This window comes from Saccopteryx leptura, chromosome 4 (assembly GCF_036850995.1).
Source record: "Saccopteryx leptura isolate mSacLep1 chromosome 4, mSacLep1_pri_phased_curated, whole genome shotgun sequence".
NCBI lineage: Eukaryota > Metazoa > Chordata > Mammalia > Chiroptera > Emballonuridae > Saccopteryx > Saccopteryx leptura.
Window position 1 is genome coordinate 1,647,235 of NC_089506.1, and position 25,225 is coordinate 1,672,459.

The 25,225-nt window shown below is 53.0% G+C and overlaps 1 protein-coding gene across 1 annotated transcript in view; it reads right to left on the minus strand.

Annotated features, from left to right (window-relative positions):
* Positions 1 to 25,225, minus strand: part of CSMD1 (CUB and Sushi multiple domains 1) — a 1,728,861-nt gene that overhangs the window by 139,022 nt on the left and 1,564,614 nt on the right. Inside the window, exons 42-47 of the mRNA XM_066382147.1 lie at positions 24,540 to 24,728; positions 12,852 to 13,029; positions 10,375 to 10,520; positions 9,516 to 9,596; positions 7,512 to 7,625; positions 289 to 477 (exon numbers count right to left, since the gene is read on the minus strand). Of these exons, the coding sequence (XP_066238244.1) occupies positions 289 to 477; positions 7,512 to 7,625; positions 9,516 to 9,596; positions 10,375 to 10,520; positions 12,852 to 13,029; positions 24,540 to 24,728 (897 nt within the window). The remainder of the gene's footprint in view (positions 1 to 288; positions 478 to 7,511; positions 7,626 to 9,515; positions 9,597 to 10,374; positions 10,521 to 12,851; positions 13,030 to 24,539; positions 24,729 to 25,225) is intronic.

Consider the following 25,225-nt stretch of genomic DNA (forward strand, 5'->3'; position numbering starts at 1 on the left):
TTATAAAGTAAGAGTCAGCACATTTTCAGAATGTATTTCCACGGGGATTCAAATTGTTTAAAAGTTGCAGCATTAACAGAATGTTAATAATTTGCGGAGGGCTGGATTCCTGAGGCGACACACGGCAGGAGGAATTCATTTCCTGTTTGGGGAGATGTAATTTAACTCAAAGAAATATATTCCAGTTCCTGTGTGACAGACCATGATAAGGGTTTTTTTTTTCTTTTTCTTTTTTAACCACGGGACGTCGAGGTCAGCGGTACGTGAGCGAAGGGGAGACAGGCTTACCGTCGAATATCTCCAGGGCGTCAAACTGCTTTTCGCTCTGAAAGCTGTCCACAAAGAGGGTGACGTTGTGGCTGGGCTCCACCCGGATGCTCCAGGCGCAGGTCTGGGAGTTGTAGTAGTTGCCGGGGTAGCCGGGGCTGAGGATGACCCCTGAGGACGCCGTGCGGACCTCGTTGGCCGGGCACTGAGCTGATAACGAGAACAGGAGTTTCCCTCAGCAACGGGAGCCCGGCTTCCGAGGGAGGGGGTCAGCCCCTCTGCACGGGAGCCCAGGGGAGGAACAGGCGTCCTGCTGAGCCGAGACTGGTCAGTGTGGGGCGGAAACACAGCAGGGGACCCGCGCCCTGGCATCACCCTATCATGTGAGAGAACGGTACACGTCTCACGTATGAGGAAAGTACGCACACAGGGTGGCTAGCCAGAGGACACAGACAGACAGTGGACGGAGGGCAGGCAGACACACTGATCCTGCGTGATTCCAGGGTCAAGGAGATGAAGTCACCCACCCACCCCCAGGGCAGCGGAGTCCGACACAGCTGCCCCACGGGAAACAATACTGACCCCTCACGCACGCTCTCTCGTTCACCTGGAGGAGCTGGCAGGTCACCGGAGGGGTCCCGCTGCTCTGCCCTGCGTGGGTGAAGCTGGAACCGATGTCGGATCAGCCAGCTCCCGGAGGGCCTCCCACCCCGGCCTCCCTCGGGCTGAACTCCCCACGCGCCTCGCTCGCTCGATGTGGGGCAGGTGCGCTGGGGGGTGCCCCGTCCGTCCCTGGTGTCCCCAACTCGGCTAGACAGCGGGACCTCGCCGCTCCGAAGGACAGGACAGAGGTACTGCAGAATTTTACGCAACGCCAGCAGACTTGTATTCATGTCTGCCTTTGCTCACACTTTCAATTGTATTTAGGATAGTAGGTTTAAAACTGGATGTGACTGCTTGAGGCTACTACGGTAAGAGACAGTCAGCAGGACCCGGGCTCAGAGCCGCACTGGACCCTGGGCTCCCTGTGTGTCAGGGAGGAGCGCTGACGTCCAGCAGGCGAACTGATCCTGACGAACCGCTAAGACAGGGAGACAGTGGGGACACACGGACACACTGGTTCCTCCTTGATCAAACTACTTCCAGGTTAATCAGACTGAAGCTCACCTGCACAGGGTCGACCACCTCGACTAGTCACCTCTTTCACTGAAATTACAGAAACTCCCAGAAACTGTTTATAAAACTATGAAGCGAAAAATTATTTCTCTCATAGACAATGGCTCAAAAATAAAGATATGTGACAAAGCTATTCACAAAATGTTTAAAAAGCTAAGCAATCAGCTTTTCTTAATGAAAAAGATCTTTTGTTAAAGGAAATGTATTTTTTTTCCTTAAAAATATGAATCAATATCCATTTCAAAACAAGGACCTTTCCCAGACAGGTGAGCAAAGCTTGTGCCATGTGCTTTGGTTTAAGTAATAGGCTGTTAGAAATTAGTTTGTTTCTCTATTTATTTGAGCATTTTCATTAAGATGTCATTTTCTTACAACTCCTGTTTCATTTTTTCCTTGACAAAATTGTTTTAAAAATGCCCCGACCAGGCAGTGGTGCAGTGGATAGAGCATCGGACTGGGATGCGGAAGGACCCAGGTTCAAGACCCCGAGGTTGCCAGCTTGAGCACAGGCTCATCTGGTTTGAGCAAAAGCTCACCAGCTTGGACCCAAGGTCGCTGGCTCGAGCAAGGGGTCACTCGGTCTGCTGAAGGCCTGCGGTCAAGGCACATAGGAGAAAGCAATCAATGAACAACTAAGGTGTTGCAATGAAAAACTGATGATTGATGCTTGTCATCTCTCCGTTCCTGTCTATCCCTCTCTCTGACTCTCTCTCTGTCCCTGGAACAAAACAAAACAAAATAAAAATGCCCCTGGATACACCCACCCAAGAGCTTTGAGTCACTCGTTCCTCTTGCTGTTTCCGAGCTGCCTGCCCCTTCCTGTTGCTGTAACTGTCACCAGGTTTCAGACATCACAGAACACTGTGTCTGTGTCTTTGCAGAGGGACCCTGCAGACCCCCTACTCGGGACGCCTCAGAAGGAACCTGCCCCCCCCAGAGACACCCCCCGGGGCTCTGAGCCCCCAGGCCCCCGCACGAGTTTTGGGGTTTGCTTACGTTTGAAGGACAGGCAGACCTGTGGCTTGAACCCTGCAAAATCAGCGTCGTTCACTTATGCATCGTGCAGGCCTTCAACAAAAGTAACCAAGCCAGGCGTTGGTTTTAAAAACCGGGAACATAGATTCTTGAAAGCCCTGGAGGCTGAGAGCATCACAGGACGTGAGACTCAGCACCGGAGCCCCTGGGGGGCGTGTCCACTGCAGGATGAGTCACGGCCCAAAGGTCACGGACTGTGTCTCCTGTTCATGGAACACCGTGTGTTTCCAGTTGATGGATACACAGTTTAGAAGCTGCTGACGAAGTCCCACCTCTCTAGGGTGACATCACCTGATGGAGGGCCGTTTGGAATCTGGTCACATCAGGTCTCCGGCCCCCGGAACACCCTCCACAGACACACCCTGAGAACTGGCGGCAAGAGGTGGCCTCTCCCTCCCGGCCTCCCGGCCTCCTGTTCCGAACCCTCCTTAGGATGTCTCTTCACGTTTTGAAATGTTGCATTGCCTTAGCACGAGGACAGCCACTTCTGTGACGTCCCTGAACAGCTGTGGTCCTTGTGCCACATTCCTGGCGTGGCGTCCCTGAGGCCCCCGCGTTTCCCTGAGGGGAGGGTGCACTGTCCTTCGCCAGGAGCCCGGAGCGGCACGCTGGGGTCTATGCACATGTGGTGACGGAGGCTGGCGTCCCTGAAGCCCCCGCGTTTCCCTGAGGGGAGGGTGCACTGTCCTCCGCCAGGAGCCCGGAGCGGCACGCTGGGGTCTGTGCACATGTGGTGACGGAGGCTGGAGTCCCTGAGGCCCCCGCGTTTCCCTGAGGGGAGGGGTGCACCTTCGCCAGGAGCCCGGAGCGGCAGGCTGGGGTCTATGTGTATGTGGTGATGGAGGTGGGGGCTCTGGGAGCCCCTGCGTTTCCCTGAGGGGAGGGGTGCACCTTCGCCAGGAGCCCGGAGCGGCACGCTGGGGTCTGTGTACATGTGGTGACGGAGGCTGGGGCCCCGGAGCCCCGGGACAGGACTGGCCACCGAAAGACCACGCGGTTAAAGGGCTGCAGCCTTCAGTCCTCCTCTGACCTCTGGCGGTCAGGGCGGTGGACGGGGCTGGAGGGTCAGCTCCACAAAAACTTGAAGAACAAGACTTGAGGAGCTTCTGGGCTGATGGAGGCCTCCACACTCGGGGTGGGGGACCTGTCCTCCGGGACAGAGGTCTGTGCTTGGAGCCTCCAGCCCTCCCCGCGCCCCTGTCCACTGGGCTGTTCCCGTGTCTTCACTGCGTCCTCACTGTGTCCCTCACTGTGTCCTCACTGTGTCCTTCACTGTGTCCTCACTGTGTCCTCACTGTGTCCTTCACTGTGTCCTTCACTGTGTCCTCACTGTGTCCCTCACTGTGTCCTTCACTGTGTCCTCACTGTGTCCTCACTGTGTCCTCACTGTGTCCCTCACTGTGTCCTCACTGTGTCCTTCACTGTGTCCTCACTGTGTCCTCACTGTGTCCTTCACTGTGTCCTCACTGTGTCCTTCACTGTGTCCTCACTGTGTCCTCACTGTGTCCTTCACTGTGTCCTCACTGTGTCCTCACTGTGTCCTCACTGTGTCCTTCACCGTGTCCCTCACTGTGTCCTTCACTGTGTCCTCACTGTGTCCCTCACTGTGTCCTCACTGTGTCCTTCACTGTGTCCTCACTGTGTCCTCACTGTGTCCTTCACTGTGTCCTCACTGTGTCCCTCACTGTGTCCCTCACTGTGTCCTCACTGTGTCCTCACTGTGTCCTTCACTGTGTCCTCACTGTGTCCTCACTGTGTCCCTCACTGTGTCCTCACTGTGTCCCTCACTGTGTCCCTCACTGTGTCCTCACTGTGTCCTCACTGTGTCCTTCACTGTGTCCTCACTGTGTCCTCACTGTGTCCTTCACTGTGTCCTCACTGTGTCCTCACTGTGTCCTCACTGTGTCCCTCACTGTGTCCCTCACTGTGTCCTCACTGTGTCCTCACTGTGTCCTTCACTGTGTCCTCACTGTGTCCTCACTGTGTCCCTCACTGTGTCCTCACTGTGTCCCTCACTGTGTCCCTCACTGTGTCCTCACTGTGTCCTCACTGTGTCCTCACTGTGTCCTTCACTGTGTCCTCACTGTGTCCTCACTGTGTCCTCACTGTGTCCTTCACTGTGTCCTCACTGTGTCCTCACTGTGTCCTTCACTGTGTCCTCACTGTGTCCTCACTGTGTCCTCATTAGAAACTGGTCAACCTGAGTCCAGGTGCCTATTCCCGAGTCCTGGGAGCGTTTCTACCAATTATCGAACCCAAGGAGGGGTCGCAGGGGCCTCTGGTTTACACAGCCGTCCAGGAGCACCGGGGACAACTGGACGTGAGGCTGGCGTCCAGTCGGGACAGTCTGTGGGACTGGGCCCTGAACCGGGGCGGCTGGGGCCCTCTCTGCATCTCCAGGTCGCGTCAGAACTGGGTTCAACCACAGGACGCCGGCTGGCGTCTCACGGGTCAGAAGGCGTGTGTGGTGGTGTTAGGAAGCCTTCCAGAGACTCAGTCTGTTTGTCTTTTCCCCCAAAATTAAGATAAGTGCCCAACAAAATAAGATGACATTGATCTGCATAGGGCGCTAAGTTTCAAGGGTGGATTTACTGCCGTTGTTCCCAAGGAACGGTCAACCCCCTGAAAGTGGCGGTCACTTCCACAGCAGAACTGCTGAAAGCTGCAACGTCTGGAGAGGAAGTCTCACAGCTGACGCAATTTCTCATCAAGAAAGTGCTGGGGGATTGGGCCCACCCGAGTCCAGTGAAGTCACCCAGACAATGGAGGGAGCTGGAGGAAGACTGTAATTGAGGCTTCAGAGTTTGAGGAGAGACAGCTGAGTCCCCACCTCCTTTCTCAAATAGGGAGGCATTTAGGGAACGGCAGGGAGGCTGACTCTCGGTTCCTCGAAACAGACTGGCTCCTGTGCTCCAGTTTGTCCCCTGTGGTCACTGCCCGGGGCCAGGGGACGTGGCACCTCTGGCCTGAGACCCAGGGCCCGTCCTGTTTGCAGAATGCTGCCCGCTAGTGTGCGTGACAATAGAGCCACTCAGAGAACTTGCTCTGGATGGGCTGATTTACCCTGTTCCTGGATACTTGTGAATTAATTTCATTTAAACACAAACTCGGTTAACCTTGGGAGAGGGGACAGCATAATAAAGGCATTTTCTCTGTGGGGTTTTTTTTTTTTTTGGAAGTAGTATTGAATAATATCTTGCATAAAATATTCTGAATACTAACTTGAATAAAGTTGAATACAGTTACACCTTCCCCAATTCTCTAAGACTGTCTTTGCTTCAAGTCGTCTGTTCTGAGAAACTTAAGGTTGTGCTTCTTGGGATCAAAATGTGCCGTAAAAATGTGAAGCTTTGCCTCAGTTAACTTTTCCATAAAATGGCAAAGAACGTTTTCTATCTGACCCTGCACCTTCAGGGGAGAAAAACCTGCTGACAGGTCCTCGTTGCCTGTGTGCGGCGATCCTTACACACGGGTGTTTCCAAGGAAACAAGGACTTCTGTCTCCTGACTGAGCACCCCAAGTGATCCCCAACGCCTCAGCGTGGCCTGAGGGGCCGAGTCTCTGTGAGCCCCGCCCTGCATGTCCTGTGGGTGTGGAAATCCTCGGAGAGCAGCCGGGAGGGGCTCCTGCCTCGCGTGGGGTCCCCACGCCCACTGGCTCCCCCGTGTGGGCGCCACTGGAAAGTCAGCTTCCCTTCGAAATAGTCTCAGTCACTGTGGTGACTTATCAGTAACTCCTCCCAGGTTTTCTCCGGATGCCGAGAATCTCTCGGGTGCCCGCCCTTCTGTCTCCAGGCGCGGGGAGAAGGTGCAAGGTTAGCGGACACGCTGAGAGTCAGCTCAAGGGTGTGGGCGTCTGCAAAATCAGTCCTGTTGCCATGCAGAGGACCTGCTGCTTATGGGACAATGAGCATTCTGAAACACTGCACAGGAGAGCTCGCTCACGGTTCCCTGCACGGCCTCGGGAGCCCACCGATCTGCAGACGCAGAGAAGCGCTGGGCTTTCGTGACTGACCAAGTGCAGACCGAGACCCTGGGTCCCCCCCACCGAAGGCGCATCCCTGCAGGTGCTGCGGGCACCCTGGCGAGTGCCGACATTCCATCCCCTTGAAAGGGGAGAGTTCTGGTCTCTAAAATGACCGAGTGTGTCTGTCCCGTGACTCTGAGGTCAGAAAGTTCAAAACTATATAGTTTAACTCAGACAGCTTTTGGATAGACAGGCCAATGATACTTCTGGCTTGTTTGGGGCCATTTTAGCTTATGTCTATTTTTTTTCTCCCAAGTACTTTTGCTTCTAATAATCCTCGAGAGTGGTATCTTTTCAACGCAATCAATATTTTACAAATGATCTAACTCTACTCAGACCACTGACTCCATCGCTTCAGCCTCAGCCCTGTTTCCGCTACTGTGGACCGTCTCTGTTTACCGCACACGGTCTATGAATTTTAGAGACAAGTAACAAACAAACTGTGTGCATTTTGGGGACATATCAGCACTTATACATTTTAGAGAAAAACCAGCGAGCACTAGCTAATTCTGTGCACGCTTAAGTGTGTAGAGTGAAACAGCGATGCCGTCTGTCTCGACATGCGTCAGAAATATCGGACAGATGGACAGGAGGACAGATCACAGGGAGTCACGTGACAAAGGATGCGGTGTACACAGGAATGGTGGCACCCTGGCGGTGGGTGTTCAGGTTTCATGTTTTTAAATTATGTCGACTCTGCCTTCTGTTGGAAGGCTTCCTGATCACCTGTTGGGGAAAAGCCAGCGTCCCGCTTGGTGTGGTTTTGTTTCTAGAGATGCAGAAAGAGGGGGTCACCAGCTGTTTCTGTGAGCAGGGGACGTTAATGGCAGTGGGTCCCAGCCCAGGGGAGGAGGGACACCGGACCCACAGGAAGAAGATGCTCCGGCCCGTGCGCTCACGCCTGTCCCCAGGGCACACGGAAACGGGAACCTCACACACACACACACACACACGCACACACATACACGCATGCACACACACACACACACACGCACACGCACGCGTACCTTCGCAGGTGGGGAGGGAGCCTTCGAACTGCAGCTGGGCGCCGAGCTTGCAGGTGAGCGTGTCGGCCCCGGTCAGCGTGTAGCCAGGGTGGCAGAGGTACCGCACGACGTCACCTGGAAGAGTCCACACAAACACTTGGGGATCGTGCTTCTGGGACACCCGGCGTGTGGGGTGTATGAAGGGCAGGTGGTTGCCTGACCAATGAGGTCAGCGTCCGTCTTCCTCAGTCAGGCCGTGGGACCACACTCCACCATCTCAGGCCCTCCTTCCTAAACCTTGACCAGAACCACCGCGAGCACAGCAGCTACAGGCGGTGTCTCCTCCCCGGCTAGTGTGTCTGTCCCTCCAACGTCCGTGGGTCACAGGGAAATAAAAGCGAGCGGCGAGTCTGAGGGTTTAGGTTGTGACACAGAATGTCTTTTCTGCTTCCAGAAAGGCCGCACTGTGACCTCGGTCTAACTGGCACCGTGGTCCCTCAACTCAGCCATTTATGAGCGGAGGAGAATGACGTCCCGCGGTTTGACCAGTGGTCTGACACTTCGGTGTCACCACAGGGTGGGGCGCTTGTCACTGAGACCGAGAAGCCCTGGGTCACAGCTATCACTCGGCCAACACAGACAACGGCCGTTTCCCCATGGGGCCCGATGACTGGCTCACAAAATAGGCCAGGAACAGAAAACGAGAAACTGGAATTTCTAAATCTTATCGTGAAGTAGATGCGCCCATGACATCCCAGTGACAATGACAGGCCAGCGTCACTGATTGTCACCTTGGCCACAAACAATGGCGTTCTTCTAGCTCAGGGGTCCCCAAACTTTTTACACAGGGGGCCAGTTCACTGTCCCTCAGACTGTTGGAGGGCCGGACTATAAAAAAAACTATGGCCCTGGCCGGTTGGCTCAGCGGTAGAGCGTCGGCCTAGCGTGCGGAGGACCCGGGTTCGATTCCCGGCCAGGGCACATAGGAGAAGCACCCATTTGCTTCTCCACCCCTCCGCCGCGCTTTCCTCTCTGTCTCTCTCTTCCCCTCCCGCAGCCAAGGCTCCATTGGAGCAAAGATGGCCCGGGCGCTGGGGATGGCTCTGTGGCCTCTGCCTCAGGCGCTAGAGTGGCTCTGGTCGCAACATGGCGACGCCCAGGATGGGCAGAGCATCGCCCCCCCTGGTGGGCAGAGCATCGCCCCATGGTGGGCGTGCCGGGTGGATCCCGGCCGGGCGCATGCGGGAGTCTGTCTGACTGTCTCTCCCTGTTTCCAGCTTCAGAAAAATGAAAAAAAAAAAAAAAAATCTAAAAAAAACAAAAACAAACAAAAACAAACTATGAACAAATCCCTATGCACACTGCACATATCTTATTTTAAAGTAAAAAAACAAAACGGGAACAAATACAATATTTAAGATAAAAAACAAGTAAATTCAAATCAAGAAACTGACCAGTATTTCAATGGGAACTATGGGCCTGCTTTTGGCTAATGAGATGGTCAATGTGCTCCTCTCACTGACCACCAATGAAAGAGGTGCCCCTTCCGGAAGTGCAGCGGGGGCCAGATAAATGGCCTCAGGGGGCTGCATGTGGCCCGCAGGCTGTAGTTTGGGGACCCCTGTTCTAGCTGATGACCACGTGTCCCCAACTGAACACGCATCTGCTTGTCTGCCTCGGAAAACCGTACTCAAGAGGAAAATACAAACGTGTCCACGCTCAAGGGCGAAATGTGCTCAAAGTGACAAAATCCCCAAAGTTCTGGAAACGAAGGAAGGGGAACATGTGTATCTGCCGTGTGCCCTGCGTGTATAACTCCCCAGCAGCTGCCGCCCGGTCCTGACAAATGCTCCCTCGGTCCCCTGAGTCACGTGTATCTGCCATGTGCCCTCCGTGTATAACTCCCCAGCGGCTGCTGGCCCGGTCCTGACAAATGCTCCCTGGATCCCCTGAGTCACCGTCACAGCCAGGCGGGGTGTGACCCAGCCCCTGAACCTCACGGCCTCGTCACGAAGGAAACCTCACCTATTTCAAAGTCCTCGTCCTCAATCAGCATCTCTGCCCGTGGGACTGCCGGGGGAGGCTGACATTTCTTGAGCTGAAATGCTAAAAGGTTTATGACAAAAATAAAATAAAAATAAGTAAATAAATGCAACGACAAAAAACCAAAGTCATTACAGAATGCATTCCTCTTACGTCGCTATAATGCCCAGGCTCACTGCTCTGTCTGCACGAATAAACCACGGTTTCCCAAAGTTCTCAACCCTCCGCCGCTCACAAGATCATCTAATGCCAAGGAGTATTTAATGTCAAAGAGAAACATACACAATTTTAAAAAACACTGATACTATTTACACACGACCCCTCACACCTGCTAGGAATTCTACAGGACAAATGGTTCTCCCGTGGCCCGGCTGTGAGGCCACGTTCAGATTTGATGAGGTCTCTGTCCTCCTGTCCTGAGGACGTCCATGGTGACAGTCCTCAGGAGAAGCAAGAGACCCAGATAATTTTTTCCAAATCATTTTGTGTTCATCCTCAAAACCCCGAGGGGCTTTGCTCTCCCGCATCTCCACTCACACAGAGGACGGGGACATCTCTGGAGACGGGGACATCTCTGGAGACGTGACCCTGCCCGTCACTGGCTCCCACGCCAGAGCCTCCTTCACAGCACAGGGATCATGGAAGGGGCCCACCTGACTCCACGATGCAGCTTAGTAAGATGCGGAATAATAACGCTATCATTGAGCTAAAAATGTCGCCAGGGACCGCCAGGGTTGGGGACAGCTGATCGGGCTCTTCTGCTGGAAACCGGGCACAGGGCGGGACAGGAGAAAATCAGAGGAAGTCTCCGCCCTCGTTGGAGGGGTGAACACACACTGACCGTGGAAGTTGAGCACGAAGAAGCCGCCGTTGGAAAAGTCGCTGTGGAAACTGAGCAGGACTTGGTTGGTGGAGCTGTATGCGGTTTCCAGGGCCGTGTTCCCACTGAAGACACCCAGCTGCGGGGAGCTCTGGTCCGGGCCGTCCCTGCGGAGGGAGAAACAGCCGCCTGAGGCAAGGTTACGTAGGAACGGCTTCACGTGGACAGCGCGTCCTCTTCCGACTGCTGGACTTCGTCTTGGCCCGAGCCCGGGTTCCTGGTGCCGGGGTTGGCGTGCACACCGGGCACCCCCTGGTGACTCCACATGGACGGCGCGTCCTCTTCCGACTGCTGGATTTCGTCTTGGCCCGAGCCCGGGTTCCTGGTGCCGGGGTTGGCGTGCACACCGGGCACCCCCCGGTGACTCCACATGCATTCATTCCCACAGAGGACCCCCACCAGGCTTTTAGACGCGGTCACATGCACAGTAGTGCCCGCAATGCCATCTGCCAGCTCCCTTCCAGCAGTCTCTCTTTCAGCCCTGGCCGGGCGGCTCAGTGGGTGTCCCTGAGATCGCAGGTCTGACCCTGGGTCAGGGCACCCGTGAGAAGTGGTCAGTGAGTACAGACCTCAACGGAACAGCCACGGCAAATAAGCAGATGCCTCTCCCTCTCTCCCTTCTGAATCAGTGGGAAAAAAACGTTATTTTAAAGTCCACACTTTAAACTCCAAATTCAATGGCATCTCTTGGATCACAGGTGACGTTTCTGGAGATCTCCCTCCTGAATAGACAGATTTTTTAAAAAACTGAATGAAAATAACATGGACTACCTCTCGTGTTAGCAATGCCGGGAGCTCACTTAGCCTTCCTAAAGCGGACCACACTTCCCAGCCTCTCTCCTTCCTCAGCGCCCGGACCACGGGCAGGGCTCACTGGCGGTAACTACGGAAACCCTCTGCGTCCAGAGTCTCCCTCTGCTGGTTGGTCCGGGGGGGGGGGGCGGCTGGAGCACCCGGTTTTGGGTCTCGGTAGTTGTTGGATCTGCTTTTGAACGGACAGCTCCTCTGGGCCCACTTCGCATTTCCTGTGCTCCATCCCCCTGGACCCACAGTCCCCGGCTCCCAGCATGCTCACTCCTCAAGAGTCACTGCCCCAGCCGCGAGGTCGGCTCCCCTTCCGCCCCAAGATAAAGTGTTTCCCACAACATGAGACTGGACATGCTCCGCAGGACCTGCCCTTACAAGTCCCCTAAAGCCCCCAGGGGGTCCCTGCTGCTCTGGGTGAGGCCGGGACTCCTGAGCAGGGAGTGCAAGGTCCTGGAAAGCTGTCTCCAGCTTGGGGGTCACCTCCTCCCTCCTGGGGCTCTCCCAGGCTCAGCACTCCACACCCGGTGTGGCCCCCTCCCCTACAGACTCACCAACACACTCACACGCTCACGCTCACTCTCATGCACAACACAGACGCATACAGAGGCACGCTCTCACATGTGCACGCGTGCGCACACACACGCGCGCGCGCACACACACACGGTTAACTGTGGTTTCTCCTCTACTTTCCATGGACGTTTACTAAAAAGCACACCCCGGCTCTGAGAGTCTGGGCTCTGCTCCCTCCCGGGGACTGATGGAGCTCTCTGCCTTGGCCGTCCCAGGATCACGGGGCCCCTGTCTCCCCCATAACCTCTCACCTCCAAAAGCAAAGGCACGGACAGTGGCTCCCATGGCTACATGGGTTTCAGTCAGGAAATGCTCAAGTAACTCAGGGAAGTCACAGGGTGCCTTAGACAGGGAGCCGGGGCCCCCACCCACCCCCGCAGCCCCCGCCCTGGCTCAGAGTGTCCTACACACCACCCGGGAGCATTTCCTCGGTGTCCACCAAGGACGGGAGGAGGGAGGGGCCATGTGCAAACGCTTCTCCAACAGCTCTGGAAGCATCACATTTACATGGTCATATCAGCTTCTCTTTAAGAAGAAAAAAAATAATCACACTTAAATATGTAAAACAGAGAACCTTGAGATAGTCTCCCATAGTCAGAGTAATCTTGTATCTACCGTGCAGCAAAACTCACACACGGTACGTGAGGTTTACTCTTTACGTTCCTAAGTTTAGTGGGAGAATTTCCTTCTCAGCATCTCCCCAGCCAGGACACCCCTCCCTGTGCCATCTGGGGGGACGTGTGAGCGGTCGTAAGCATGGTCTACCACGGTCACAGCCTGGCCCGCGCAGGACACCCCTCCCTGTGTGATCTGGGGGACGTGTGGTGTGAGCGGTCGTAAGCATGGTCTACCACGGTCACAGCCTGGCCTGCGCAGGACACCCTCCCTGTGTGATCTGGGGGACGTGTGGTGTGAGCGGTCGTAAGCATGGTCTACCACGGTCACAGCCTGGCCCGCGCAGGACACCCCTCCCTGTGTGATCTGGGGGACGTGTGGTGTGAGCGGTCATAAGCATGGTCTACCACGACCACAGACTGGCCCGCGCAGGGCCCGTCTCGTACCAAACTGCGATGTAGTCGTTCACGGCCTCCGTCTGCAGCAAGGTGAAGTTGATGTAGACCCCGTGGCCAGGGGGCACGGTGACCAGCCAGAGGCAGTCCTTCAGGATGGGGTACTCGTCGGGGAACCCCGGAGAATAGATGGTCCCGTTCTGAGACGTGACATTGTAGCCACAAGGAGCTGGAAAGGAAGCGAAGAAAAGTGAAGCCCAGGTCGGCCTCAGAGAGGACACGGGGAAATCTCCTCCTGAGGGTCGAAGCCCAGGTCAGTCTCAGAGAGGACACGGGGAAATCTCCTCCTGAGGGTCGGAGCCCAGGTCAGTCTCAGAGAGGACACGGGGAAATCTCCTCCTGAGGGTCGGAGCCCAGGACGACCAGTCTCAGAGAAGACACGGGGAAATCTCCTCCTGAGGGTCAAAGCCCAGGACGACCAGCCTCAGAGAGGACACGGGGAAATCTCCTCCTGAGGGTCAGAGCCCAGGTCCGCCAGCCTCAGAGAGGAGACGGGGAAATCTCCTCCTGAGGGTCCAAGCCCAGGTCGACCAGTCTCAGAGAGGACACGGGGAAATCTCCTCCTGAGGGTTGGAGCCCAGGACGGTCAGTCACAGAGAGGACACGGGGAAATCTCCTCCTGAGGGTCCAAGCCCAGGTCAGTCTCAGAGAGGACACGGGGAAATCTCCTCCTGAGGGTCCAAGCCCAGGTCAGTCTCAGAGAGGACACGGGGAAATCTCCTCCTGAGGGTCCAAGCCCAGGTCGACCAGTCTCAGAGAGGACACGGGGAAATCTCCTCCTGAGGGTCCAAGCCCAGGTCAGTCTCAGAGAGGACACGGGGAAATCTCCTCCTGAGGGTCCAAGCCCAGGTCGACCAGTCTCAGAGAGGACACGGGGAAATCTCCTCCTGAGGGTCCAAGCCCAGGTCAGTCTCAGAGAGGACACGGGGAAATCTCCTCCTGAGGGTCCAAGCCCAGGTCAGTCTCAGAGAGGACACGGGGAAATCTCCTCCTGAGGGTCCAAGCCCAGGTCGACCAGTCTCAGAGAGGACACGGGGAAATCTCCTCCTGAGGGTTGGAGCCCAGGACGGTCAGTCACAGAGAGGACACGGGGAAATCTCCTCCTGAGGGTCCAAGCCCAGGTCAGTCTCAGAGAGGACACGGGGAAATCTCCTCCTGAGGGTCCAAGCCCAGGTCAGTCTCAGAGAGGACACGGGGAAATCTCCTCCTGAGGGTCCAAGCCCAGGTCGACCAGCCTCAGAGAGGACACAGGGAAATCTCCTCCTGAGGGTCGGAGCCCAGGACGGCCAGCCTCAGAGAGGACACGGGGAAATCTCCTCCTGAGGGTCCAAGCCCAGGACGGCCAGTCTCAGAGAGGACACGGGGAAATCTCCTCCTGAGGGTCGGAGCCCAGGACGGCCAGTCTCAGAGAGGACACGGGGAAATCTCCTCCTGAGGGTCCAAGCCCAGGTCAGTCTCAGAGAGGACACGGGGAAATCTCCTCCTGAGGGTCCAAGCCCAGGTCCGCCAGTCACAGAGAGGACACGGGGAAATCTCCTCCTGAGGGTCCAAGCCCAGGTCGGCCAGTCTCAGAGAGGACATGGGGAAATCTCCTCCTGAGGGTGGGAGCCCAGGTCAGTCTCAGAGAGGACACGGGGAAATCTCCTCCTGAGGGTCCAAGCCCAGGTCAGTCTCAGAGAGGACACGGGGAAATCTCCTCCTGAGGGTCGGAGCCCAGGTCAGTCTCAGAGAGGACACGGGGAAGACTCCTCCTGAGGGTCCAAGCCCAGGTCAGTCTCAGAGAGGACACGGGGAAATCTCCTCCTGAGGGTCGGAGCCCAGGTCAGTCTCAGAGAGGACACGGGGAAATCTCCTCCTGAGGGTCCAAGCCCAGGTCGACCAGTCTCAGAGAGGACACGGGGAAATCTCCTCCTGAGGGTCGGAGCCCAGGTCGGCCTCAGAGAGGACACAGGGAAATCTCCTCCTGAGGGTCCAAGCCCAGGTCGACTAGTCTCAGAGAGGACACGGGGAAATCTCCTCCTGAGGGTCGGAGCCCAGGTCGACCAGCCTCAGAGAGGACACGGGGAAATCTCCTCCTGAGGGTCCAAGCCCAGGTCAGTCTCAGAGAGGACACGGGGAAATCTCCTCCTGAGGGTCGAAGCCCAGGTCGGCCAGTCTCAGAGAGGAGACGGGGAAATCTCCTCCTGAGGGTCGGAGCCCAGGACGGCCAGTCTCAGAGAGGACACGGGGAAATCTCCTCCTGAGGGTCGAAGCCCAGGTCGACCAGCCTCAGAGAGGAGACGGGGAAATCTCCTCCTGAGGGTCCAAGCCCAGGTCAGTCTCAGAGAGGACACGGGGAAATCTCCTTCTGAGGGTCGAAACCCTTGGCCAGTGCTTTACCCGATAAGAAATGACCGTGAAATCTTTCTCAGCAAAGAAATAACTGTCAAAATAATTCCCCTAAAGTTTTCAAACCTTAGAAGAGTTATGCTTCTAAACTGTTTCGTTTCAGACATTCTCCAAACTTCCCCGATGCCGACAGGTTCAAGTCACTCCCACAGAATTAAAAAGGAAGAAAAAGAGAAAGAACCTTCAGTCAGCTGTCTCCTGAGCTGAGTCGATAATCCACTGGACTATCCCAGGCAAGGGATTAAGTGGAAATTATGCATAAATATAAAATTGAATTTATTTATTTATTTTTTTGTTTTAAGTGAGGTTTCTGAAGCCTATTTAAATTTTCTAAAAGAGGGGCTTTTATGTCCATTTGCCTTGAAACAAAGACATTATCACTTCTTTGCAGATCTATACCTGGAGGAAGGAGATAAAATGAAGTGGCATTTCATCGGACCGCTTCCAGATCTCACCGTGTCCGGGTATGTGAATTATAATACCAGAGATCAGTTCATTTTTATTCTTCTTAATAAGTTGACATTCACTGCTGCCACGGCCATTGTTATTTTAGTGACATAAAAAAACCGAAACGGCCGTGTATTAGCAGCATAGTCTGAGATGTAATCTCTAATTCCTAGACTGGCATACTACATCCAAACGGTAGACAAGCAGACTTTTTCACCAAACCGAAAGCCAGCGGACAGGCTCTGAGTGTGTCTCCAGCATGAATCCTGTGGGACACTTGGCACAAAAGGTGTAGAATTTCAGTGAATAGCCCAAAATACCGGAGGAAAAATGAAAAGAAAAACGGAATAACAATAGAAAATAATGATGAATTAGCACGCGGCAAATATGTGGAACGGACTGCCCGGGTGCACGCTGATTCCAGGCCAGGTGAGCCCCCGGGCACAATGGGTGGGCTCTGGCTGCGTCCGGGACACACCCATTGGAAGAAGGGCCTGCGGTGTCATTGTAAGTGGGGTCTGGAGTCAGACAGACTCTGATTGATAACTGAGCAGAGCGCACAGATGCTCCAAGTCTGTAACTTGGACCTCAAGGTGCTTTTCCGTCAGAACAGCGTGCTGGTGGCCCCTGGAGATCCCCTCCCCCCTCCCTCCTCACTTCTCTCCCTCCCGATCACCCAGCTCCCATGCTGGTCGACTGTGGCCCCCAGGGTGGATGGGTCTCGTCCTCCAGCACTCACTCACGTGCCACAGCCTCGGAACGCCTGGAAGGACTCCTTTCTGTATTTATCGATCAACTTGGTGCACCGTCATTTAAAAATATGAACATCGTCATGCATCTGGGGCTGGCTGGGTTTCTCGTGTCAGTTACGCAATCGAATTGTGTTCTGCTCGCCCAGCCTGCCCACCGGAACGAAGCCCCGACACCCTCGCGGCCACAGGCTACTGGGGCAGCCACCCCTCTCCTCACGGTTCCGCGTCGCACGGACTAACGCACTTTAAGGTGAGGTATCGTATGACAGTGCTCAAACTTTTAACAAGACCTTAAAAGAATATCTACATAAATAGGTCAGGAATAAAAAAGATTAACTAGGTCAACAAAAGAGTTTAAATTTTTGAGCTAATTTGTAAAAGCAGATGCCTATTTAATTATCAAGGTACATTTAGTAAATTAACAAAACATAGTCTTTTAAACCATATTTTAACAATTATAACTTATTTTAAAAAAACCTGAGACTGCCCTGGCTGGTTGGCTCAGCGGTAGAGTGTTGGCCACCCGGGTGCGTGTGGAAGTCCCGGGTTCAATTCCCAGTCAGGGCACACAGGAGAAGTGCCCATCTGCTTCTCCACCTTTCCCCCTCTCCTTCCTCTCTGTCTCTCTCTCTCTCTTCCCTCCCACTGCCATGGCTTGATTGATTGGAGTGAGTTGGCCCTGGGCATTGAGGATGGCTCTGTGGCCTCTGCCTCAGGTGCTAAAAATAGCTCAGTTGCAAGCAGATGGCAGAGCGCCGGCCCCAGACAGCAGCTGCCTGGTGGCTTTCAGTCGGGGTGCATGCGGGAGTTTGTCTCTGTACCCTCCCCTACTCTCACTTAAAATAAAATAAAAAATAATAAAAAAATTTTAAAAACCTAAGACTTCTGTATAATAAGTTAATGACAATATTAATGTCTTGAATTTCTTGTCACCTTCAGACATATTCTTTTATTTATTTATTTTAAGGACAGCATACTTTTCATCCACATTTTTTTCCAGATAAGGTTGAAATATTCTAAGCTCATACTAGATTCTTATGCAAATTAGCATATGAATATCGTAAGCATACCCATACACATGGGTTTAATACATATATGCTGTAAAGACTGAGGCTTTAAGATTTAGAATTCTTGAATCTTAATTGTCTGGCTCGCTCAGTTTTTAAGAAAGACGCCCAGAAGTTGTTGAAAGTAGCTGTGGGTTTTTCTGAGATCCTCTGACGAGCATGAGGCTGGACCTGTGAGGTTGCTCTCCAGGTCGGTTGCTCTGCACCAAATAAAAGGAAAACCCTCCCAGTTTCTGTAGGATGATGTGGTGGCATGTGCGCATGCGCAGATGATGGTGTAACACCGTGTATACAGTGGAGCAGCCCACGGCCATGCCAGTCGAGATGTGGACAGTACAGAGGATAGTTCAGTGTGTTCTGTGGCTCGCTAAATTCGAATCCGTGACCAAAGTGCAACGTGAATATCGGCACGTTTATACTGAAACACCACCACATAGGAATAACATGACTTGGTGGGATAAGCAGTTGAAGGAAACTGGCAGTTTGGTGGAGAAACCCCGTTCTGGTAGGCCATCAGTCAGTGACGAGTCTGTAGAGGCTATATGGGATAGCTACCTAAGGAGCCCTAAAAAATCTGTGCATGAGCCCACATCGAACTGCACTGAATAGGTATGAAACTGGGCGAGTTTTCCTTTTATTTGGTGCAGATTTCACATTTCTATCGTCTTTTGTTGCTTTCCTGTGACTGGTCAAAAGTGCAGCATGACTTTACAGACACACTGTATATCTTTTTGGAAATACAACATTTCATGGGTAAATATAACCTTCTTTATAAAACAATACCCTCTGCTGAATTGTTTTTGAATTTAATACAATAGAGAGGATATAGTCTCAGAAGTCAAATTTCTGGGTCAAAAGATAGTCCCATTTTTAAATTCTGAGGTGACTCCATACTGTTTTCCACGGTGGCTGCACCAGTCTGCATTCCCACCAGCAGTGCAGGAGGGTCCCCTTTTCTCCACATCCTCACCAGCACTTGTTGTTTGTGGATTTATTGGTGTTGGCCAGTCTGACAGCTGTGAGGTGATATCTCATTGTGGTTTTAATTTGCACTTTCCTGATAATCGGTGATGAAGTGATGTTGAACATCTTTTCATGTATCTATTGGCTATCTGTGTGTCCTCTTTAGAAAAGTGTCTCTTCAGGTTCTTTGACCATTTTATAACTGGGTCATTTGTTTGTTTTTTTAGTGTTGAGTTTTACAAGTTCTTTATAAATTTTGGATATTAATCCCTTATCAGATATATCAGCAAATAATGTTCTCCCATTGAGTAGATTGTTGTTGTTTTTAATTCTATTGATGGTTTCCTTTGTTGTGTAAAAACTTTTCAGTTTGATGAAGTTACATTTTTTCATCTTTTCTCTCATTTCAAGGAGATATATCAGAAAAAACATTGCCGTGAGCAACGTCCAGGATCTTATTGCCTGTTTTCTCCCACAATTTTTATAGCCTGAAACACTAGTTCCAAAAATTACATGCACTGTTATGTTCACTGCAGTATTATTTACAACAGGCAGGATCTGGAAACAGCCCAAGTGGCCATCACCCAATGCATTACTTCACGGCCAGAGAAAAGAAGGAAACCTTACCCTTTGTGACAGCAGGGATGGACCTGGGGAGCATTGTGCTCAGTGAAACAAGCCAGTCAGGTGTAGACAAGTATCTTACGATTTCACTCACATGTGGAATCTAATGAACAAAATGAACTAACAACCAAAACAGAAACTGACTCGCACACAGAGAGCCGGCCGCCTGCTGTCGGGGTTGGGCTGGGCAGTGGGGAGGGAGGGGGAGGGGTAGATGAAGAGTGAACGAAACAGTAACAACAACAACCAAACTCAGGGATCCGGACAACAGTGAGGTGACTGCTAGGAGAGGGAGGAGGAGGAGGGTGCAGGGGTGTAAAAGTGGTGGGAACAGAGTTGACTTGGGGGCGGAACACACAATACGGTCACAGAGGTGTGCAGAACTGCGCACCTGAAGCCTGTGTAATTATGTCTACTAGTGTCACCTTAATAAATTTCTAAAAGTTAAAAAAGTACACTATGGGGGACATTAAACACACATGGATGGTGTTTAGAAAATCTGTTTATGGCCCTGGCCAGTTGGCTCGGTGGTAGAGCATTGGCCCAGTGTATAGATGTCCTGGGTGTGATTTTTGGTCAGGGCACACAGGACCATCTGCTTCTCCACCCACCCCCTTCTCCCTTCTCTTTCTCTCTCTTCCCCTCCCTCAGCCGTGGCTCAGTTGGAGCAAGTTGGCCCTGAGCACTGAGGATGGCTTATGGCGTCTGCCTCAGGTGCTAAATATAGCTTGGTTGCCAAGCAACAGAGCAAGGCCCCAGATGGGCAGAGCATCATCCCCTGGTGGGCATGCCCAGTGGATCACGGTCGGGCACATGCGGGAGTCTGTCTCTCTGTCTCCCTGCTTCTTATTTAAGGAAAAAAATAAGTTTATTTATGACATCATTTTACATAAATCTTATGTTTTAGTTTTTTATTTTGTTTATGACATTATAGGTATGAAGAGAGATATAATGATAAAAGCATCTGGATTCTAGATCATTTGATCTTGCCTGAAGAGAGGTCTGTCACTTGCACTGGGTTCTGGGGGACAATCTATGGCACACCTGATGGGACTGTACCTGTTTCACCTGTGGGCTGGCCACACCCCTAGTCTGAGGTTGGGGCTGACCACACAGAACTCCAGCCAGGCCATCAGGTCAGAACCTAAACCAGGATGAAGCTGGCCTGGAAACTGCAATCACCCGCTGGACACTCTATCAGCCAGTCAGGCCCACGCCACAGAGCCCCGACTGAAACTGGACACTCTATCAGCCGGTCAGGCCCACGCCACAGAGCCCCGACTGAAACTGGACACTCTATCAGCCGGTCAGGCCCACGCCACAGAGCCCTGACTGAAACTGGACACTCTATCAGCCGGTCAGGCCCACACCACAGAGCCCCGACTGAAACTGGACACTCTATCAGCCGGTCAGGCCCACACCACAGAGCCCGACTGAAACTGGACACTCTATCAGCCGGTCAGGCCCACACCACAGAGCCCCGACTGAAACTGGACACTCTATCAGCCACTCAGGCCCACACCACAGAGCCCCGACTGAAACTGGACACTCTATCAGCCGGTCAGGCCCACGCCACAGAGCCCGACTGAAACTGGACACTCTATCAGCCGGTCAGGCCCACACCACAGAGCCCGACTGAAACTGGACACTCTATCAGGGGTCAGGCCCACGCCACAGAGCCCGACTGAAACTGGACACTCTATCAGGGGTCAGGCCCACGCCACAGAGCCCCAACTGAAACACTGGACACTCTATCAGCCAGTCAGGCCCACGCCACAGAGCCCGACTGAAACTCTGGACCCTCAGGCTCAGGGATGGTCTCCCAGGCTCGTCATACTCAGCATACTGTCACAGGCCAGTGCTGAGAGTGACACATCCCCCGGCCCCCACCCTGCTCATTTCCCCCCAGGGATGATTTTACTGTGTCCTTCTGTCCCCTGTGATGAACTCAGCCCTAAGAGTAGCAGCTTAGAGAGCTCTGAGTGCCGGTGAGCTGTCCACCTCAGGGTGGCTCTGGGCACCCTCAGCCTGTCCCTCGGACTGGCAGCCTTGGGCACACGTGGAAGCAGAAGCAGCTTCAGCGCTGGGGTTTGGCCACGCCCAGCAGCGCTACGCACCTGATGTAGTGACGGAAGACGCCCTCACCCGTGAGCCGGGTCAGAAAGGTATACTTAGTTCTCTTCAGATGATAAAACAATTCTAAACCAGCAGTTACTTCCATGTGGGAAAACTAGACTTGGAAACAGTAATGAAAATCTATTCGACACTCAATTCTACCTTTTCATGTCAAGACAAGGGGTCTTCCAATTACACAGGAGTACAGAGGACTCCAGCAAAAACTGCAAATTAAAAAAAACGGTTTTAATCCTGACAATTCAAAGTAAGTTATGCATATGATGATATAAATTTTAATGAACTTTATTAGGGTGATGTTGGTGAATGGGATCAGGAAGGTTTCGAGGGTTACATTTCTATGATACATGATCTGTAAACTGCATTCTCTGCAGCCCGAGGTCAGACCCTCTCTGTCCCTGTGTAAACTGCATTCCCTGCCCACTGCCCGAGGTCAGACCCTCTCTGTCCCTGTGTAAACTGCATTCCCTGCCCGCTGCCCGAGGTCAGACCCTCTCTGTCCCTGTGTAAACTGCATTCTCTGCCCACCGCCCGAGGTCAGACCCTCTCTGTCCCTGTGTAAACTGCATTCCCTGCCCACTGCCTGAGGTCAGACCCTCTCTGTCCCTGTGTAAACTGCATTCCCTGCCCGCTGCCCGAGGTCAGACCCTCTCTGTCCCTGTGTAAACTGCATTCCCTGCCCGCTGCCCGAGGTCAGACCCTCTCTGTCCCTGTGTAAACTGCATTCCCTGCCCGCTGCCCGAGGTCAGACCCTCTCTGTCCCTGTGTAAACTGCATTCTCTGCCCGCTGCCCGAGGTCAGACCCTCTCTGTCCCTGTGTAAACTGCATTCTCTGCAGCCCGAGGTCAGACCCTCTCTGTCCCTGTGTAAACTGCATTCCCTGCCCGCTGCCCGAGGTCAGACCCTCTCTGTCCCTGTGTAAACTGCATTCTCTGCAGCCCGAGGTCAGACCCTCTCTGTCCCTGTGTAAACTGCATTCCCTGCCCGCCACCTGAGGTCAGACCCTCTCTGTCCCTGTGTAAACTGCATTCCCTGCCCACCGCCCGAGGTCAGACCCTCTCTGTCCCTGTGTAAACTGCATTCTCTGCCCGCTGCCCGAGGTCAGACCCTCTCTGTCCCTGTGTAAACTGCATTCTCTGCCCGCTGCCCGAGGTCAGACCCTCTCTGTCCCTGTGTAAACTGCATTCTCTGCCTGCAGCCCGAGGTCAGACCATCTCTGTCCCTGTGTAAACTGCATTCCCTGCCCACTGCCCGAGGTCAGACCCTCTCTGTCCCTGTGTAAACTGCATTCTCTGCCCACTGCCCGAGGTCAGACCCTCTCTGTCCCTGTGTAAACTGCATTCCAGACCCTCTCTGTCCCTGTGTAAACTGCATTCCCTGCCCGCCACCTGAGGTCAGACCCTCTCTGTCCCTGTGTAAACTGCATTCCCTGCCCGCCACCTGAGGTCAGACCCTCTCTGTCCCTGTGTAAACTGCATTCCCTGCCCACTGCCTGAGGTCAGACCCTCTCTGTCCCTGTGTAAACTGCATTCTCTGCCCACTGCCCGAGGTCAGACCCTCTCTGTCCCTGTGTAAACTGCATTCTCTGCCCCCTGCCCGAGGTCAGACCCTCTCTGTCCCTGTGTAAACTGCATTCTCTGCCCATCGCCTGAGGTCAGACCCTCTCTGTCCCTGTGTAAACTGCATTCTCTGCCCGCTGCCCGAGGTCAGACCCTCTCTGTCCCTGTGTAAACTGCATTCCCTGCCCGCTGCCCGAGGTCAGACCCTCTCTGTCCCTGTGTAAACTGCATTCCCTGCCCGCTGCCCGAGGTCAGACCCTCTCTGTCCCTGTGTATGTGGCCCCCATACCTCCCTGGCCCCCTCCTCTCGACCCTCTGGTGACCACCATGCTAATGTCTGTCTATGTCTCTGAGTCCCAGTGTTGTGTCCCCCCTCGGAGTGAAATAGTATTGTTTTTAGCTTCTTCTGAGTGACTGACTTCACTCATATTCTCAAGGTCCATCCATGTTGTCACACACGGAGAATAGTTTAAAAAGTCTTTTTTGTCTTTTAATAATAATAATAATGATAATGATAATGATAATAAAAACACCAGCTATGCTACTGCTATTCTTAGTTTTATAAAATAACTTTCAAATACTATTTTCAATTTACAGCACACTATTACTGGTAGCTTTAAATTGTTAAGTTATTCTTAGGTTAAGATCATTTTGAAAATAGACTTAAATTTCTAATACTCTAGTTGTTTTTATAACGATGTACAATGGAAAAATATCGATGAAAAGTATGATTTAAAGAGTCGACTGATGTCCTTTGTTTTTGTGTTTTTACTTCTTCAGTAGAAATTCAGACACAGCCAGAGCGGTTCCCTTTCCACCACGGGACATAAGTATTTAACATTTCAAAGGTCCACAGAGTTGCTATTTTATTTTTTTGTTTTTTACTCAAAACTGTGTTTGTCATGTTAGAATAGAAGGTTTTCAGTAACTTTTCCGCTTCAGGTGTGTTCTTCATACACAAAGTACTTGATCTGTTTATTTTATCCTCATGTTGCAAAGATTCCCCGTCACCCTAACAGCAGGTGGCCAAGCAGAAGCTATGAGACCTGCTTCCTGTGCAGAGCGGGGTCTCCCGGGAACACAGACCCCCGCCCCCTGTCCTGCTGCAGCCGAGCTCGGCGGCTCCAGGAACCCGGGTCACCAGGCACGACTGGACGTCACTGCTGCACTTTTCCTAAGAGGGTCCCGTGTGTGTCTCCGCTCAGACCACTGCCTCCACTGGACGGTGTCTGCCTGGGACCAGCAACTCAGCATGCACGCTGCCAGCCCCGGCTACAAAAATGGAACCCGCCTTCCGAAACACAGAAGCAACAAAAAACGATCCCAGAAGCTGAGCCAGAGAAAATATCTGGGGTACAATCAGTAACTCTTTGCACCTCTGATCTCACAACCTGATGGGAACCACTCTCAACCTCTCTCATCCTGATCCCTTCCATCGCTGCCCACGCCACCGCCGTCTCTGTACCTGAAACTTATCAACACCATCTGCTTCTGCGCAAGAAATACTCGTTTCTCACTTTGACATCCCTGTCATTTCCTGGAGGGCAAGGCCTATGCGGCCATTTTCTTTTAACTTCCTGACACATGTCGCGTTTCTGAATACTAAGTGGAATGAGTTTGTCACGACAGATTCCCAATCAACAACCGCTGGACAAATTAACGAATTCTCGAACACGTTCATTCACTGTGTCAGGCGCCCTCTACACGAGCACGCCAGGCTGTTCCCAGGAAGGACGGGGGACCTACCGTCACATCTCGGGAAGGGGTGGCTCCAGCTCCTGTCGGTCCCGTGCTGACAGGTGAGGACGGGGTGTCCCATTAGAATGTAGCCGGGGTAACACTCGAAGGACAGCGACTGGCCCACGCTGTAGTCGGAGTTGATCATGTACCCGTTCTGGAACGGAGGGGGGTCCGGGCAGTTCTGCAGCTCATAGGCTGGAAGACACGAACAGAACCAGGTCAGGCAGAGGGAGTCAACCGTCCGACTTCACAGAGGAACGGCGGGACGTTCAGCTTCGTAAGATGAACCTTCAGTTTTTTAAGAAAGTACATCTTCCACATTGCTAGTTACCATAGTAGTAAGCAAAAGAACAATTATTATTAGTAGTAGAGAACTACAATAATTTGCACTTGAAATTTTTTATTTACTGATTGATTTTAGAAGAGGAAGGGGGAGAGAGAGAGAGAGAGAAAGAGAGAGACATTGATTCACTGCCCCTCCACGCACCCACTGGTGGACTCTTGTCTGTGTCCTCATCGGGGATCGAACCTGCAATCCTGGTGTGTCAGCATGATGCTCTAACCAACTGAGCTACACGACCAGGGCAACGACTTGCATTTTATACTTACTGTGTGCTTTCGAAGTAACATAACTCGTACCAAAAATAAATTTGACGATGTTTACTTTGAGAAAAAAAGTATATGAGATGGAT